Source organism: Oryzias latipes, chromosome 16 (assembly GCF_002234675.1).
Source record: "Oryzias latipes chromosome 16, ASM223467v1".
Classification (NCBI taxonomy): domain Eukaryota; kingdom Metazoa; phylum Chordata; class Actinopteri; order Beloniformes; family Adrianichthyidae; genus Oryzias; species Oryzias latipes.
In genome coordinates, this window is record NC_019874.2 from 6465750 (window position 1) to 6480568 (window position 14819).

Here is a 14819-nt window from a genome sequence, read left to right on the forward strand (position 1 = left end):
CAACAAACTAAGAAACTGGTGGAATCTGTACTAATGAAATACACTGAAATAAAAAATAAAGGTTTGATTGTCCTGACTTGTCGTGTCAGAGAAAATAAAGGTTTGTGTCCCCTAATGAAACCAGACCGGACTTTCAAAGTCTCTCTGGGACAGATTTCACATAAAAAAACACACTTCTCAGTGAGTAAAACTTTATTCTGTACACTAAGGTTAGCAGAATTAGACAAAATTCAAGAAGGTGAAAAGTTACAGAAAATAAAAAAAATGTAAAGCAAACAGATGTGGTCCCTACTTTATCACATCACTTTTTATTCTTTATGTAGAAACAAACATGTCTGCTAAACGTAATTCCTATTGACAGTTTTTTTTTAGAAGTTCTAAAGAAAATGTCACCATATTCCTCAGGATGTTATGACTGAACCGTGAGTTTTATGCGACCAACAGAGGAAACAGAAGTAAATGTCTTTGCTGGATGTGTTTCTCTGTAATTGAAAGTGTTATGAACATGTTCCTTATCGAAGGGGCGGCTGTTTAACGTGACGTTTTGAAACTGGAAGTTCAGACCATCAGATTCAGATCAGTAAATGTTTGGGAAACATGGAAAAAGGATCAAATGGAATAATTCTCATGTTTGTGACGTGGCTCATACTCCTTTAGAGTAGTTCGGTTTGTCACACTAAAATATGCTCTCGTCCCGCCTCATCTGTTCGGTCTGTTCAAGATAATAAAAGTGTTCTGGTCATTAAGGCACAAAAGGAATAGCTTCTGGAGTTGAGTTTGTGACATTTTGCTGTTCACAGTTTGGTTTGTTTTCCTCAAAAGCAGCAACTTTAAATACTAAAGGATTTTTCCGTAAATGTCCATTTATCATCACAGTTCTCAAGTATTGCCCCTCTGATAACAAACCACCTTAAATGTTTTCATAGCCCTCTGCTGAAGTGATGTAGAGTCAGTTTAGAGGTTTGAAGATGTTCTGACAGGCCTTAAAAATCACAGAAATACAGCCCACACCAAATACGTCTGAACCAAATGGACATGTTTTTAAAACTTAGTCAAACAATTTTTGATTTTCTATTGATACAGATAAGACTCCTTTACTTTAAAATTCCACTGACTGGAGGATAAATCCAGATTTTGCTGCTATGAGAGCAAAAGTTCTCCAGACTGAAGAAAAAATGAATTAAAGATGAGCTCAGAGGAGCATCTGCTCCATTGATGAAGGACGTCCTATGTAAACATCTGCTTTACCTCCTTTTAAAGGGACAATCGCAGTTTCCTAGCGTCCCAAAAACTGAGCTGCAGATCATTTAGCCTGTTTAGAGGATTTCCAGGTTAAAGCACATGTTTGATGAGCGACAGTGATGGTTTTATAGCCACAGAACCAGGACAGCAAACTCAGTCACTGCAGTGAATGGACAGAAGAATGACGTGATGCAATGAGCCAAAGTCCAGACGTCAACCTGGATCACAGATCAATTCCTGCAAACATCAATTCAGTGAAGCAACGCTGCAAAGAAGCATGGAGAGAGCTGCAGAAAAATCATGTGAGACTGGGAGATAGATCATGTTGTTCAATCTGTACAGCCTTTTAACCCATCCTGGGTTGTATTTTCCTCATTTTAAAACCTTAGAGCAGGGGTGTCAAACTCATTTTCACCGAGGGCCACATCAGCATAGCGGCTATCCTCAAAGGGCCAGATATAACTTATACATGTAACTAAATGTAATGAAAAAAAAACATGTTTGGTTGTTCCTCTAGCATAAATTCTTTTACATTTGATTCTGTCAGGTTAGGTTATATGGTCAGTGTTTTAGTCCTAATGTATAGTTGCCCAATCCCATATTTCAAGTCCAATTACCCCTAGATATGAATAAATACACACCAATTTTTATTTTAAGAATTTGAAAACTTTTATGCTCTCGCGGGCCACATAAAATGACATGAAGGGCCACATTTGGCCCCCGGGCCTTGAGTTTGACACATGTGCCTTAGAACAATATTTTTGAATTATGTCTCTAAAACAAATAAAACACACTGGAGGCACTCTGAGTTTTTAAAGTTGAAAGACCCCCAAAACATCTGAATACATGTAGGAAAAAACCTTATTATTGCGGAAGGATCAGCTGTTAAGCCACTTTGACTTTTACCAACAGTTTTTGTAAAGTTTGGTGAGCGCTGATAAACAACAGTGACCGTTTTTATCTTCTGTTCCTTCATCCAGTACTCCCCACAGCGGTCAGTGCTGGTGCTGTCAGGAATCTCCTCCATCTGAAAGACAAAAGAGCTGACCTCAGCACATCACAGGTCCACTTTCACAGCATTGTTGGGATTATTTGAGGGTTTCTTTTGTTTTGTGGATTCTGTTTACAGGCCAGCCGGGGCTCCAACACTGAAGCTTATGGGTTGAGGCAGCAGAGCTGCTCCCCCTCTGGTGAGTGAGTGTGAGAGCAAGTAGGTAGAAGAGAAATTAAGGCGTAAACAGCTGGCTTGCAGGTACTCTTCATTAATTATCAGGGGTGAAGCCCTGGGATTTTGGATTTTAGGAGTCTGTAAGCATTTGTGGTAAAGTAAAAAACAAGGATTCACAGTCTGTCTCTTAGAAGTAACATGCATGCCTGCAGAATTTCTGCTATGGAAGCATTTGTGTAGTATAATTAAAAATAAAAGTCAGTACCAGAAATGCTTTTTCATTTTCAAAATAAAGCTGCATTTTTGGACTCAAAATTAAAATGAAAAAGCAAGGCTGCTACATAGTCCTGAGAAGCTGTGTAAAATCATCAGGAGTGCACAACCGTCACAAAGCCCTCTTCTCTGCCGCTAACACAAAGCTACAAGCCTGGCCGCACTGCTCACATGTCTGTGTCTCCTAGCAGCCAGACACACGGATAAAGCACTGACATCATCGCCCCGCCTCCCCTCTGGGAATGCTAAGTGAAATTGAATTATGCGACACTATTCACAGGGTGGAAGTTAAAATGAAAATGCAATCCCCTCTTTGCATTTTTGCTTTAATTATGATTTATATGATTTTAAGTGGAAAATGAAAAAGCATTTTGAAGGATTGATTTTTCATTTTGAGTCATTTGATGCAGTTACATTTTGAAAATGAAAAAGCATTTCTGTTAATCCATTTTAATTGTCAAATTAGACATTTCTAAATGAATTTTGCTACACATTTACCATAGAAATTTATGAAAATGAAATGTCAAATACCATTTTCATTATCATTTTAATTAAGTGACAGAATAAGCGATGTTGAAGAAGAAAATGAAAAAGCATTTTGGTGGATTGATTTTTCATTTTAATTTTAGTCAACAAATGCAGCTTCATTTAGAAAATGAAAAAGCATTTCTGGTTCTGACTTTTATTTTTAATTATGCTACACAATCGCTTCCATATTCTGCAAGGGGAAGAAGAAGAGCACCAAGTGGTGCAAAATTGCTCTGATTGGCTGATAATTTTCAGATCGGCGTGACCCCTGAGTGTCTCAATCAAAAGCCATAACCAGCAATCAACGATTGAGGTCTTGTTCTTAAAGGTTACGAGGAAGTCTAAAAATCAATGTCTTCTTGAGAGAAGATGCTGCATAAACGCAGGCTGTTGAAAAAAAAGGACAACTCTGGGCCTGACAGAATATAGGAGCAGCGATGCCAGCATTATCATGAGAGTTTTCAGGTGAAAATGGACTCTGAGTTTGAAACTGCAGCTGCTTTTTTTAAAACAGATGTTCTATTACCAGGTTAATGAAGCTTTGCACATGGTTGCAATCATTCAGGGATTGGTGGAAAAAGACAAAATGTAAGTTCAGTTATAAACAGACTGAAAACGATGTTCCATGTGATGAATTGAGCTCAGAAATCTGATCAAAATTTGACTTTAACTGTTTTTTCAGGGGATTTGTCAGGTTGTGATCATTGTTTTGGTCCAAATTTTCAAAATGGGTAACAATAGCTTGTATTAACACTGTGGTGAACCTGATATATGCCTTTCAGCGTCATGGGGTTGCTGGAGCCTATCCCGGTCACTGTTGAGTGTTGGAGGGCCACACACACATCATTTAACCTATGCAGCATGTTTTCAGACTGTGGGAGGAAGCCAGAGTTCTAGGAGAAAACCCACTCGTGAATGAGGAGAACACACAAACTCCCCACAGACAGACCCCACCCAGGATTCTAACCAGAGCCTTCTCGCTGTGAGACAAGAGCTCCAACGTGCTGAAGAGATGTTTCACAAATATTCACAACTGCCAGAATAACAAGCTAACAGTTGTACAGACAAATTCCATTTTTTAAGAAGATGAGTGTTATAAAGGATTATGAATGTTCTGCAGGTGTTTTATGTCTTGTGTTGTTGCCTTTCCTGCAGGAGCATCTCTGTCTAAATGTGACCTTCATGCTGTCCCTGAACTGTAGTTAGTTCATTTGAGAGAACCTTTGTACCTTTTTAGTGGCTCAAACACAACAAGGGACTTCACAATAAAAAAGTAGATAACTATGAATTTTAAATATGATAATAAATATTTAGAGTGCACGGTGGAACAGTGGTTAGCGCTCTTGCCTCACAGCAAGAAGGCCACCTGTTCAAGTCCCGGCTGGGGGTCATGAAACACATCACCAATGGGGGACCTTCCTGTGTGGAGTTTGCATGTTCTCACCGTGCATTCCTCGGGGGACTCCAGCTTCCTCCCACCGTCCAAAAACATGCTTCATAAGTTAATTGGTCATTCTAAATTGTTTTTAGGTGTGAATGTGGGCGTGTAACTGTGACCCTTTGACAGACTGGTGGTCTGTCCAGGATGTTCCAAGCCTTCACCCACGAGTGGCCGGGATAGGCTCCAGCAGCCCCTTGACCCCAAAAGGGAACAAAGGGATTAGAAGGTGAATGAATTAGAGTGCATATGTTCACAGCCGTGACAACATCAATGTCTAAACATGAATGACTGGAGTTTACTTTTAAGGTACAACAGTTTTTAATGATTCCGAAGGGGAACACAGAAGTAAACACCTCTCACTTGTAACAAGTAAATAATAGGTTAAGAGTAAATACTCATATCGTAAAAACAAAAGTATGTCATTCAAAGGATGCTGAGCTTAGAGCTGCAAGGAAAGAGGCCATTAGAAAGAAGAGGTTACATGATAGAGTGAGTGGGGAGGATGCAGAGGAGAGTGTTAGAAGAATCTGGATGATTTGCTTCAGCAACCCCTGATGGGAGCAGCCAAAAGGCAATAAAAAGGAAGTGATCTATATATTGAGTATAGATTGAATGCCACGTCCAGGGCTCCATTGTTTCCTCTTACCGACTCAGTTCTCCTTTTTGGCTGTTCCACTCTGGATCTCCTCCAGAGACTGGTCAGAGACAGACACTGCACACACAAACACAGCAAACACAACTTTTCTTTGAGTTCTCAACATCGTTGCAGATCCCACCCTAAATGTTTTTGTTTCACCTGATTTCACCGTCACAAATGTGAGACTGTGCCATCCCTGCAGGCCTCAGGGGAAAGATGGAAAACAAATGTTTTCATCACAGTTCTGATGAACTGGTTTAATAGTGAATTGCACAAATCCAGGGTTTCCTGAGAGGAACAGTCCTGTAAAGTTGATGCAATACAGCCTGTCTGTCTCTACCAGAGCAGCTAAATGAAAGCACACGTTCTGAGAGGGTTCAAATGAACATTTAAAGCGCAGAAAATACAGACTGGAAAAATCAACTATAAGCTTAAATCTAAAATTCTACAGAGCTGAATATTGTATTGTTTCATGTAATTTGGAGCAGCAGGGCATGATTGTTCTCCATAAAGCACAATAAGTGAGTGTTTCCTGACTGCAGCTATTGTTCAGAAAACATGCTCCTGGTTTTATCAACACACTCCAGACAAGCCTTCATTTCTCCTTCTGACAGCCTGCTGCTGCTTCTCTTTCTCACATTCAGCTGTCTGTCTGCTGAGCCCAACAGTGTCCCATTCAGACTGCAGGAGCAGAAAGCTCACTTTTCTTTGGCCACATGGAAGGACTGAGCGTGTGCAGAACGCTTGTGACTGCTGGCTGCTCTTACTGAAACCTTCTCACCTCCGATCTCTTGTTGGCACACGCTCAGAGCTTCACACTGCATGCTTGCTTAACCTTGGCAGCTGTTTCAGCCTGCAGCCACGCTGCCGTGTTCCTGAGCTGGAATGATGCGTGACCGTGACAGGTTTGTCTGGGAAACCGGTCGGGGTTTATTTGCAGGATTCACCGAGCTAGAAAATCAGTTTGTTATGACTCTTGTCAAACGCTCATGTTTGGTTGCTTCAGCTGTTTTACCACTGAAGTTTGATGACACTAACTGAAACGGTCACTTGTGGAAGATGAAAAAAATCATCTCTAAGTTTCTAAATACAGGTGCAGGGAGAGGTTGTTGTTTTTTGCATCGGGCTTTGGTTCTTCTCCTAAAGTTTGGTCCTCTCCTCCTCCTTTCCCCTCTGACCTTGTTTTCCTCTGAATTCTCCTCAATGCAGTAACTTAGCAACCAATGTTAGTTAAAACACCAACCAGTTTTCCACGCAAGAGATTTAACAAACTATCAAAGATGTAAAACTGCCCAATAAAGGTTAAAACTCCATACCATCTGTTGAAGCTTCCTGGTCTGGATCAGCAGCAGATGCTGGAGATGGCAGGCCTTCAGATTGTGTTGGGGTGAGCTCAATCACAGACACATTTTCTCCATCTGTACCCGCCTCAGAGATCACACTGGGTGCTGCACCTTCTTCTGGAAGAGTTTCTGAAACTCTTGAAGCTTCCGGATTCTGACACTGCTCCACAGCATCAGGTTCAGGCAGTGGGGTTTCCTCCGTCTCATCGGTGGGTGTGGAAGCTTTTCCCCCTTCAGTAGAAGGCTGAAGCTCCACTTGAGCACCAGGTGAAACCACAAGTGGGGAAGGAACTTCTGGAACAGTTGCAGCAGCAATATCTGCATCTACAATGGGCTCTCCATCGGCAGGAACAGACAATTCCACTGGTTCCAAAACTACATTCTGGGCTGGAACCTCTCCCGGTGTTGAAGACTCATTTGGTTTGTTTTCCAAAACTTCGGCCAGATTTTCTAATGCAGCCTCTGGTGCTGAATTGTGGGTCAGGACCTCTGCAGGTGGAGCCTCCTCAGGTGGGGCTCCAGCAGCCGCTTCAGTGGGGGCCTCAGCTGGAGCTTCAGCAGGAGTTTCCTGAGCAACAGCAGCAGGGGGTTCTACTGCCTCGGCGACCCCCAGAACGGCTGCAGGCTCAGATGGAGCCAGTTCAGCATCTGCTGCAGGAGCTACCTCTTCGGTGACAGTGGGGGCTTCTGCCTGCACAGATTCAGCAGCAGGGACTTCTTCAACAAGGACCACAGGAGGAGCCTCTGCTGACACAACTGCTGAAGGAGCTGCTTCCTCTTCTGCCAGAGCAGTGGCTGCGGTCTCTGGTGCTACTTCCTCACACACAGCAGGCTCGGGTTGCGGATCAGTAGCTGACAGGAGGTCTTCCCCAGAACCAAGGTCCTCCTGGGCCTCCATGGCCATTAACAATGGCTCTCCATCATCTTCAGCTCCTGTTTGAATGTTTTCTGTTAAAGCAGTCTGGACAGGCAGCTGCATCTGGTCTTCGATGGTTTGTGCATCATCTGCAACAATGCCGTTTCTGACTCCTGCTGATGCAAAAATGAGAGAAACAAACCAGGAAACTTAGAAAAGTCCAAACTTATGCCAAAAATCAGACATTTGATGAAGACTTTGCGTCACTGTCTTTTTTAAATGTGCAAACAGGATAGATGTCTTGCTGTCCACCAGTCAAAATGCTACACTCCCAAGTTAAATCCTGCGTTTAACCCTTGTGCTGTCCTATGCACTTTACCATTGGGAGTTGGGTCATCTAGACCCACTAGACAGTGCTCTGAACCTTTTTTCTTCAATGATTTGTGATCTTCACTGGTGTCCATGGATTACATGAAATCTTTCCACCTTTATCCACCTTTGTCATGGTAGGGAGAACACGTCAATGTAAGGGTGGGGTCATCTAAGATAGCACAAGGGTTAAAGTCAAAATCGCTTGAATCTGAAATGCAAAGTCGGAACAGGAAACGTGCACATCTGTGTGCGCACCAACCAAAGGGAGAAGGATATTCAGGTTTAGGAGCAACATCTGCTGTCATCCAAGCAGTGGCTTTCAGTAAATGCTGATCACATACATGATCAAAAACAACTTACACGATATGCAGATCTTTGATTTCAAATTTTAGACCCCCCCCCCCATGTTTTTGGGAACGCTGGGTTGGAATTTAAACCGAGGTCTAAGTTAACAAAATGCAGGAGAACGGAAATGAGCAATGATGGGCACAAACGTGCACTGAAGAAAACATCCTTTCATTTCCGCAGTTAAAAATGTGATTTATTAAAGCCCAGAGGGCCCTCAGAGGAAACAAAACAGATGTGACAACAGAAGATGTTCCTTCACCGCTTACTCCATGTTCTCTTCTAGTCACTGTGGGACTGAACGCGATACTAGTGGGTAGAAAGACGATCGAAAGACACATTTTATGATCAAATAAACAAATTCAAACTTTGTGCATTTTGTCTATAATCTAAAAAATAAACAATGCAGAATTTCTGAAAAGAAAAAAATATATATATATACTGGAGGGGTAAACAAACCATCAAGCCTCAGGTAAAAACAGGAGGAACAATAGTGGGTCGGGATTCCTGACGAGTGTGGTTGCACATTTCACTTACAGGATCCACACCAGCCTGACGTTTGCTTTATTCCAGAGCAAGTTTCCACCCACAAACTGAAGGCTCCACTCAGTTAAATGGGTGGATCATGTTGTCGCTTCAGCTTCCTGATTTTATTTGTCTGTCAGAAGCTTTTCCACGAGCTGAGATTGATGACTGGAAGGGAATGTGAGCTTCTGGCAGCTTGCACAGGATTACAGCGTGGCTCAGAAAACACTTACGTGAAGCATGAAGCATATATAACATTCACTTTTTCATAGAAAACAAAATTCACGTCAAAACTTTAAAAGTGAATATTGGCCTATGTAATCCTTTTCTTGTAAATATATTTCCAACCTTGTCTCTTTGAGTCAGAACTCACATTCTGCATCCACCGTCTAGAATATTAGTAAAGCTGCAGCTTGAAGGATTGTCATGATGTGGCACTGAATGGTGACTGTCCAGAGGAGACAGACACTGCCACCCCGGCCATGGCTGACTCGTTTGTCAACATGATTTAGAGGCCAAAGATGACACAGATCCCAGTCAAAACAGTGGCGTGGCTGGCTGAAAGTACGAGGACGAGAAGGAGGGGGACGGGGCTCAGACCAGAGGCCCAGACTGGGAACCGGCCCAGAGATGGTTTGTGCCGCATGCAGCTGGTTTGTCAGACAGAGCGCACACTGTATGAATCCAAACCTCCACCCATGCAGCCACATTTACACCACAACATCTGATTTTCTTGCAGAGATGATGTAAGAATCTGCAAAGAGCCACAATCTACGGCAGGTGACAGAAGCCGGCTGGTTGGAGAAACAATGTCCTAACAGAAGAACACAACATGCTGCACAGAGGAGCTGCAGCAGCGCGAATCATGTGTGGACATATGCCCTCACAGTTTTGTAGAGTTGAACATGTAGTATGACACTTTCACACAGATCAGCAACTCACTGAAGGCATGCAGATGCGTCTGCCGTGGCTCAAACATGTGCCAGTGTGTGGAATGGACAATCAGAGGCTGTTTTAGAGGGCTTATAGCCAATACAGAGAGCACGCACAAGTACAACTAAACACCAAACGGGTCGTATCTGCAGAGGCAGAGCTGATCACAGAGGCCTTCAGACACTTTTCTGTCTGAACTGCCAGCATGGTGGATCTTTGTTATACAAAATATCATTTAAATGATCGACTCTTCAATGGTCTTAAACAATCACTATGATGAAAACATGTGATTTTGTTCTTTTTAAATGTATAAAATTTAAATCTTTCTTTAGTTTTAGAGGGTGGACATTGTCCCTCTAATCTCTTTCCCTCTGTCTTTGTGTGGTTAGGTGCAAATTGACACGTATAAACGGTAAATACTGTATGCTTTGTTGCCACTCTGTTCTATTACAGTGGAAGGCACTACACTTTGAAACTAAATGGAGATTGATTGTTCCGAGGAAAGCTTGTTTATGAGCATGTCAGGTACCCACAAGCAGGAACTCAAATTTGTAGACTTTTTACCTAAATGAAGTTTGCATCTCTGCAATGACATCCCAAAAGGTAAGATACACCTGCAGGACCTTTTTCTGTGTAAGGAGTGTGCCTGCGCTGATGGAGCAAACAATAACTTCCAATGTTTCAGATGGTAAGCTGCTTCCAAAAATAAAATGCTCAAAATGTTGGATCTGAGTCACTTTGACTGCATGACCCACCAGCAGGCCTCTCTGGGTCTGGGATGTCAAACTTCACGGTCAAACTCCATCACACCTTTAGAAAATGAACTCAGCAAGCCGCAGCCTTGCTGCTTCATGTTAGAAATGTGAGTTTGCTGTTCATTTACGACGCATACGTTACTGCTGCCAGCCGGGGTTGTGCAAGATACTTCCAAGCTGTAAGACATTAGATGACTCACTCTCTCTCTACAAACCTTCAGCTTCAGTCAGTTTAGGCCATAAAGATGGACAAATGCGCTAAACATAGTTTTTGTGCTCTCACGTTACTTGAAGCCTTTGTGCCTCAAAAAAACTCCCCTCAGAAAACTACATTACAGTAATAAAGACATAACTGGTATTCCGGAAGCAAAAATCCTTTTAGTGCTCAGTTACTGATAGATGTGAGGTGTTTCTGTGATGCACGACTTTGTGATGGTCACTGCCTGGGCACTTTGTTCAGGCGGCACTGAAGCTGGTCCTAACAGGAGGTCCTCTTCACTTTACTGACAGTTTGACTTTTCCACATTGAAGTCAGACAAATCTCCTTGTGCGGCTTCATTTCATCAATAAATGCCTTAAATGGTTTCGTCACTCACAGGGCTCTCTCTGCTGACTGGTCATCAAGACAGAAAGTATTTTTACTAGAATGGTTGTTTGTGTCGGGTGTTTACTGCGAGGCAGAGAGGAGCAGAAAGCACAGAGTGTACCTGAGCAGCACTCACAGCCTTCAGCAAGTTAAACTCCAGGACTTTTCCCCTTCACACATGAAAACAGTCTTGTGTTTCAGTCACAAACTCCAACCAAGCTGAACGGTACTTACCCAGAGTGTCTCCGTTGGTCTCCTCAGGCTTGGTGCCTGGTCTTTTCTCCTGATCAACAGTTTGTGCACTTGAGGATGAGCACCCCATGTTTAAAAACCAAAAGGATAAAAATAAATTTAAAAAACTGGAAGCTCAGTGGTGCTTGCTTCTAGAAGAAAGACTATTAGGCAGTGCAAACATGGACAGAAAGTTCTTAAAAGCATCAGGGCACCATACTACCCTCTCTGTGAGCTGCTCTCACTGCATGCAGCGCAGCAATGCAGGCTGTCTGCTCATAGTCCCACTGCTTATGCAGGAGGAGGAGGCGGTGAACACCTCATGAAGTCAGCAGGCCTCCTGCTTTGGCGTGACTTGAATGATCCCCACCCTGTGGTCATCTTTAGTATTGCAAATGCACCAGATTATTTTAAAGTCAGAAGAACAAGAACAAAAAGCTGCCAAATGTCTCATTTATTTATTTAAAAATACAAATTCAACTTATAGAATATAAAGTTTATCATAGCAGAAAAGTTTGATTTTTTTTCTCAAAATCAATTTTTGCTTTTCTAAAAACTTTTTTTTTTTAGAAAAACAAGTTAGTTTAACATTAAACCTTCATAAAAACATTATAGACATCAATGTTTACAGTCAGGCAACTAAAATATTCAATGTAAGGGTGGGGTCATCTAAGATAGCACAAGGGATAAACATGAAACATGAAAAATCAACTGAGTTTAGAGAAGAAGAAGAAAATGTGCAAGAGAATTTGATGAAGGTCACTCTCACCTTTGTCAAGGTTTGCTGAAACTACCTGTTTTCATGGATCAGTCTCTTAATAAACCATTTTGTGTCAGGAAATTTGTCAGATTGATAAATTCGAAGTACAAAAATTAATTAATAAAATAACAATAAAGTTTCATTTTAAAAGAACAAAATATTATATTTGACTTTAAGAAGCGTTGGTCATCAGATATGACGGTTACTGTGGGAGGGGTCTGTCACAACTGTTTACTGGGGTTATTTGGCTTCATTGTTGAGCCAAAACGACACATATGCCAGGACTAGAAGATATGAAACCCAAATCGTCTTCCTTAGTCTGGAGGGATTTAACTATTTTAGGATGCATTCATCCCAGATCTAAAGATGGAAAGTATTCCGTCTGTCTCCATGTTTCTGCTGAAAATGGTTGGAAATCTACACAACTGCATGTAATTCATGCCATTTTTATTTATGATGTATAAATGTACATGGCTAGTTCATAAAGGCAAAATCTGTGGGAGGAGAAGTCAAGTCACTGTAACAGCGTTTGTTTCAGCACAGCGTACTGATGGAGATTAAAGGGGGTTTGAAGAATGCCAGCTCTTCATGTCTGCAAATGCTGATTCTCCAGAGACTCCAGCTTCTTATTCATGTCTTCGAGTGAACATGTTAAAGAATTTCACAAAAGTTTATCCTTTTGGCCCAGAATAGAGCAAATCCACACCAAACAGACATATTCTCAACAGCATAAAAGAGGATCACCTACAGCAGCTTTGATTAGAGAACATGCCTCCTGTGTGCAGATACGTTTGTCATGACAGACCCAGTTATTTATGTTTCATTGATATTTGACCCAATTTTCAACCATGTACTGTTTGAGATGACCTTTTAAGACCCATCCTGATGAAAATGGTGTTTTGGGCTTTTTTAACCTCCTCTTGCAGGATTTCTCTGATGATGGAGGACAAACATCAAGAAAGTTAAGATTCTGATTATATTTTTTATTTAAATCATTGCGAATCAGGAGCAGACGAGAAAACGCAGTTTTAAAAAAGAGATTGTAGCTGTGTTGTAAAAAATACGCAAGGCGGGCAAGCTCTTAGCAATGGGTAGGGGAAGGGGCGGGGGGGGTTTGCTCCGCTTCACAACTCAGAAGTGATTTCTGCAGAAACTATGTCCTCGAAACCGGCACAGGTTTTTGGGTTTTGGCTAAAAACTGCATAATTAAAAGACCACTGAGAACACTTTGAAAACAGATCAAAAGAAGATTGGAGTGGGTCTTAAAAAGATGCAACAATACAGTACATGCAATGACTCACATAAAACACACAAGGTTACCCCCATAGGCACAAAAACCAACCTGCAGGCTAACAATCAGCAACATCAGGCTTCCTTGTGAGACACTGATGCATGTGGATTGTCAAACACAAAGCTGTCAGAGCTCACTTTGACCCACACAGAGGAGATGCAACACAACCAGATAGGTGCAAAAAGGATATTTTTCTGAACCAGGTTGTTCAGCTTCTCTGTGACATGGTTCTGGAACATGATCATGTTCTCACACTGGCACATGCTTTCATCCGCTGGTTTATCTGTGGAGGGAAAAAAAGCACAAGATCTGGTCTCATGTCCGCTTTTTCTCTCATCTCCCTCCATGTCTAAATGTGGGCGAGTCAGAAAGGTCTGGATGAATTTCTGCGACAGCTCCTCAGTCCTGGCACCTTTCATCTCAGGTCCAGAAAGCACAGGGGAAGCTTTGATAGGATATGTTGACGTGCTGCGGTTGTGCAGAGTTTTGAGCAGTGATGGTTACAGAAGAATGCTGTCAGATCATCAATCAGGACAATGCTTCTGACAACAAAGAGGCTGATAAAATGTGGTCCAAAACAGGTTTGAAAATGGTATACTTCTTTAGAACTCAACCGAATCACATCTATAACAAACATTGTCATTTTCAGAGTGTGGGCTGTCATATTTAAAGAGTGGATGTTTTTTAAAATCTGACAAATAACCATCACTGACTGTTCAAAAACACAGAAAGCAAAAGTTCAAGTGTTGATCTGCCATTTTTTAAGGTAGTGATTGAGACAGGGGTCATGTCTCACTGGTCATCACAATCTGGTTATGAATGTGCGACTGAAGCACTCTGGTGCTTGGAAAGGTGCTAAAAAGCTCTTGGCCACTGGTCATGGACATGTCTATTAGGTCTCTAAATAATTTTGTTTACAGCTAAAGAAATGCTCTATCATCTAATAGGCATGAATTCATAAAGACCCACTGCACACAGGCGTTTAGATCTGTAGCAGACACTAGCCCCAGCTAGCTTTTCTTCAGCGGTCCCATAATGCCTTGCAAGTTGTAAACAAGCTGCCATTTTTTCTCAAAGAGGGACAGGATTAATGAAATGACATAACATTGTTGTTAACCTTTCAGTAAATCCCTTCAGGGGGCAGCACAACACAGGTGTTTCAGTAGAGATTTTAAAGCCAGATGGCCCTCCAGACACAACCCTGTACTTTATCCAGGATGGGCACAGGCACAGGGGGACCCAGATGTCGCTAGAGGAGACACGCCCGCTTGGGAAACCTGGCCAAACCTGGCGGAGCGCGACGCCATCTTGGTGAGGTCGTCGGCGTCCACATGACAATGCTTTCTAGTCTATGGTGGCATCTAAGTAGCTTTTATATAATTTATATATATATATATATATATATATATATATATATATATATATATACACACACACACACACACACACAAAACCTTAAAAGCTCAAACTTTAAGGAAAAATGCATAGTTGCAGGACTTATTACAAATTCAAAAATTATTACAAAGATTTTTT

General features: G+C 41.9%; 2 protein-coding genes across 4 annotated transcripts in view; both read right to left on the reverse strand.

Moving 5' to 3' along the window:
- Positions 1-1964: 1964 nt before the first annotated feature.
- On the reverse strand, positions 1965-11516 carry LOC101164586 (fibrous sheath CABYR-binding protein-like). Of its 2 annotated transcripts, none has more exons than XM_011484894.2 (4): positions 11239-11516; positions 6606-7661; positions 5299-5364; positions 1965-2269 (listed from the first exon to the last, which is right to left on the reverse strand). In XM_011484894.2, the coding sequence occupies exons 1-3, from the start codon at positions 11324-11326 to the stop codon at positions 5303-5305; spliced, it is 1206 nt and encodes a 401-aa protein (XP_011483196.1). In that variant the 5' UTR covers positions 11327-11516; the 3' UTR covers positions 1965-2269; positions 5299-5302. The 2 variants fall into 2 exon arrangements, with proteins under 2 accessions (XP_011483196.1, XP_004077752.1); XM_004077704.3 differs by having other exon boundaries at positions 6606-7664.
- A 158-nt stretch (positions 11517-11674) lies between these two features.
- matn2 (matrilin 2) overlaps positions 11675-14819 on the reverse strand; it is a 20519-nt gene continuing 17374 nt past the window's right edge. For both annotated transcript variants that reach the window (XM_011484896.3, XM_011484895.3), the window contains 2 exons: positions 13477-13569; positions 11675-12637 (listed from right to left, as the gene is read on the reverse strand). In XM_011484896.3, coding sequence (XP_011483198.1) covers positions 12582-12637; positions 13477-13569 — 149 coding nt within the window. In that variant the 3' untranslated portion in view covers positions 11675-12581. The remainder of the gene's footprint in view (positions 12638-13476; positions 13570-14819) is intronic.

Excerpts from the sequence above, each read along its gene's own strand:
- LOC101164586 (XM_004077704.3), bottom strand. The coding sequence starts at position 11,326 with ATGGGGTGCTCATCCTCAAGTGCACAAACTGTTGATCAGGAGAAAAGA. Across the intron at positions 7,665-11,238 it reads GACCAACGGAGACACTCTGG|CAGGAGTCAGAAACGGCATT; the intron begins GTAAGTACCGTT and ends TTTTTGCATCAG. Across the intron at positions 5,365-6,605 it reads CCAGGAAGCTTCAACAGATG|TGTCTGTCTCTGACCAGTCT; the intron begins GTATGGAGTTTT and ends TTGTGTGTGCAG.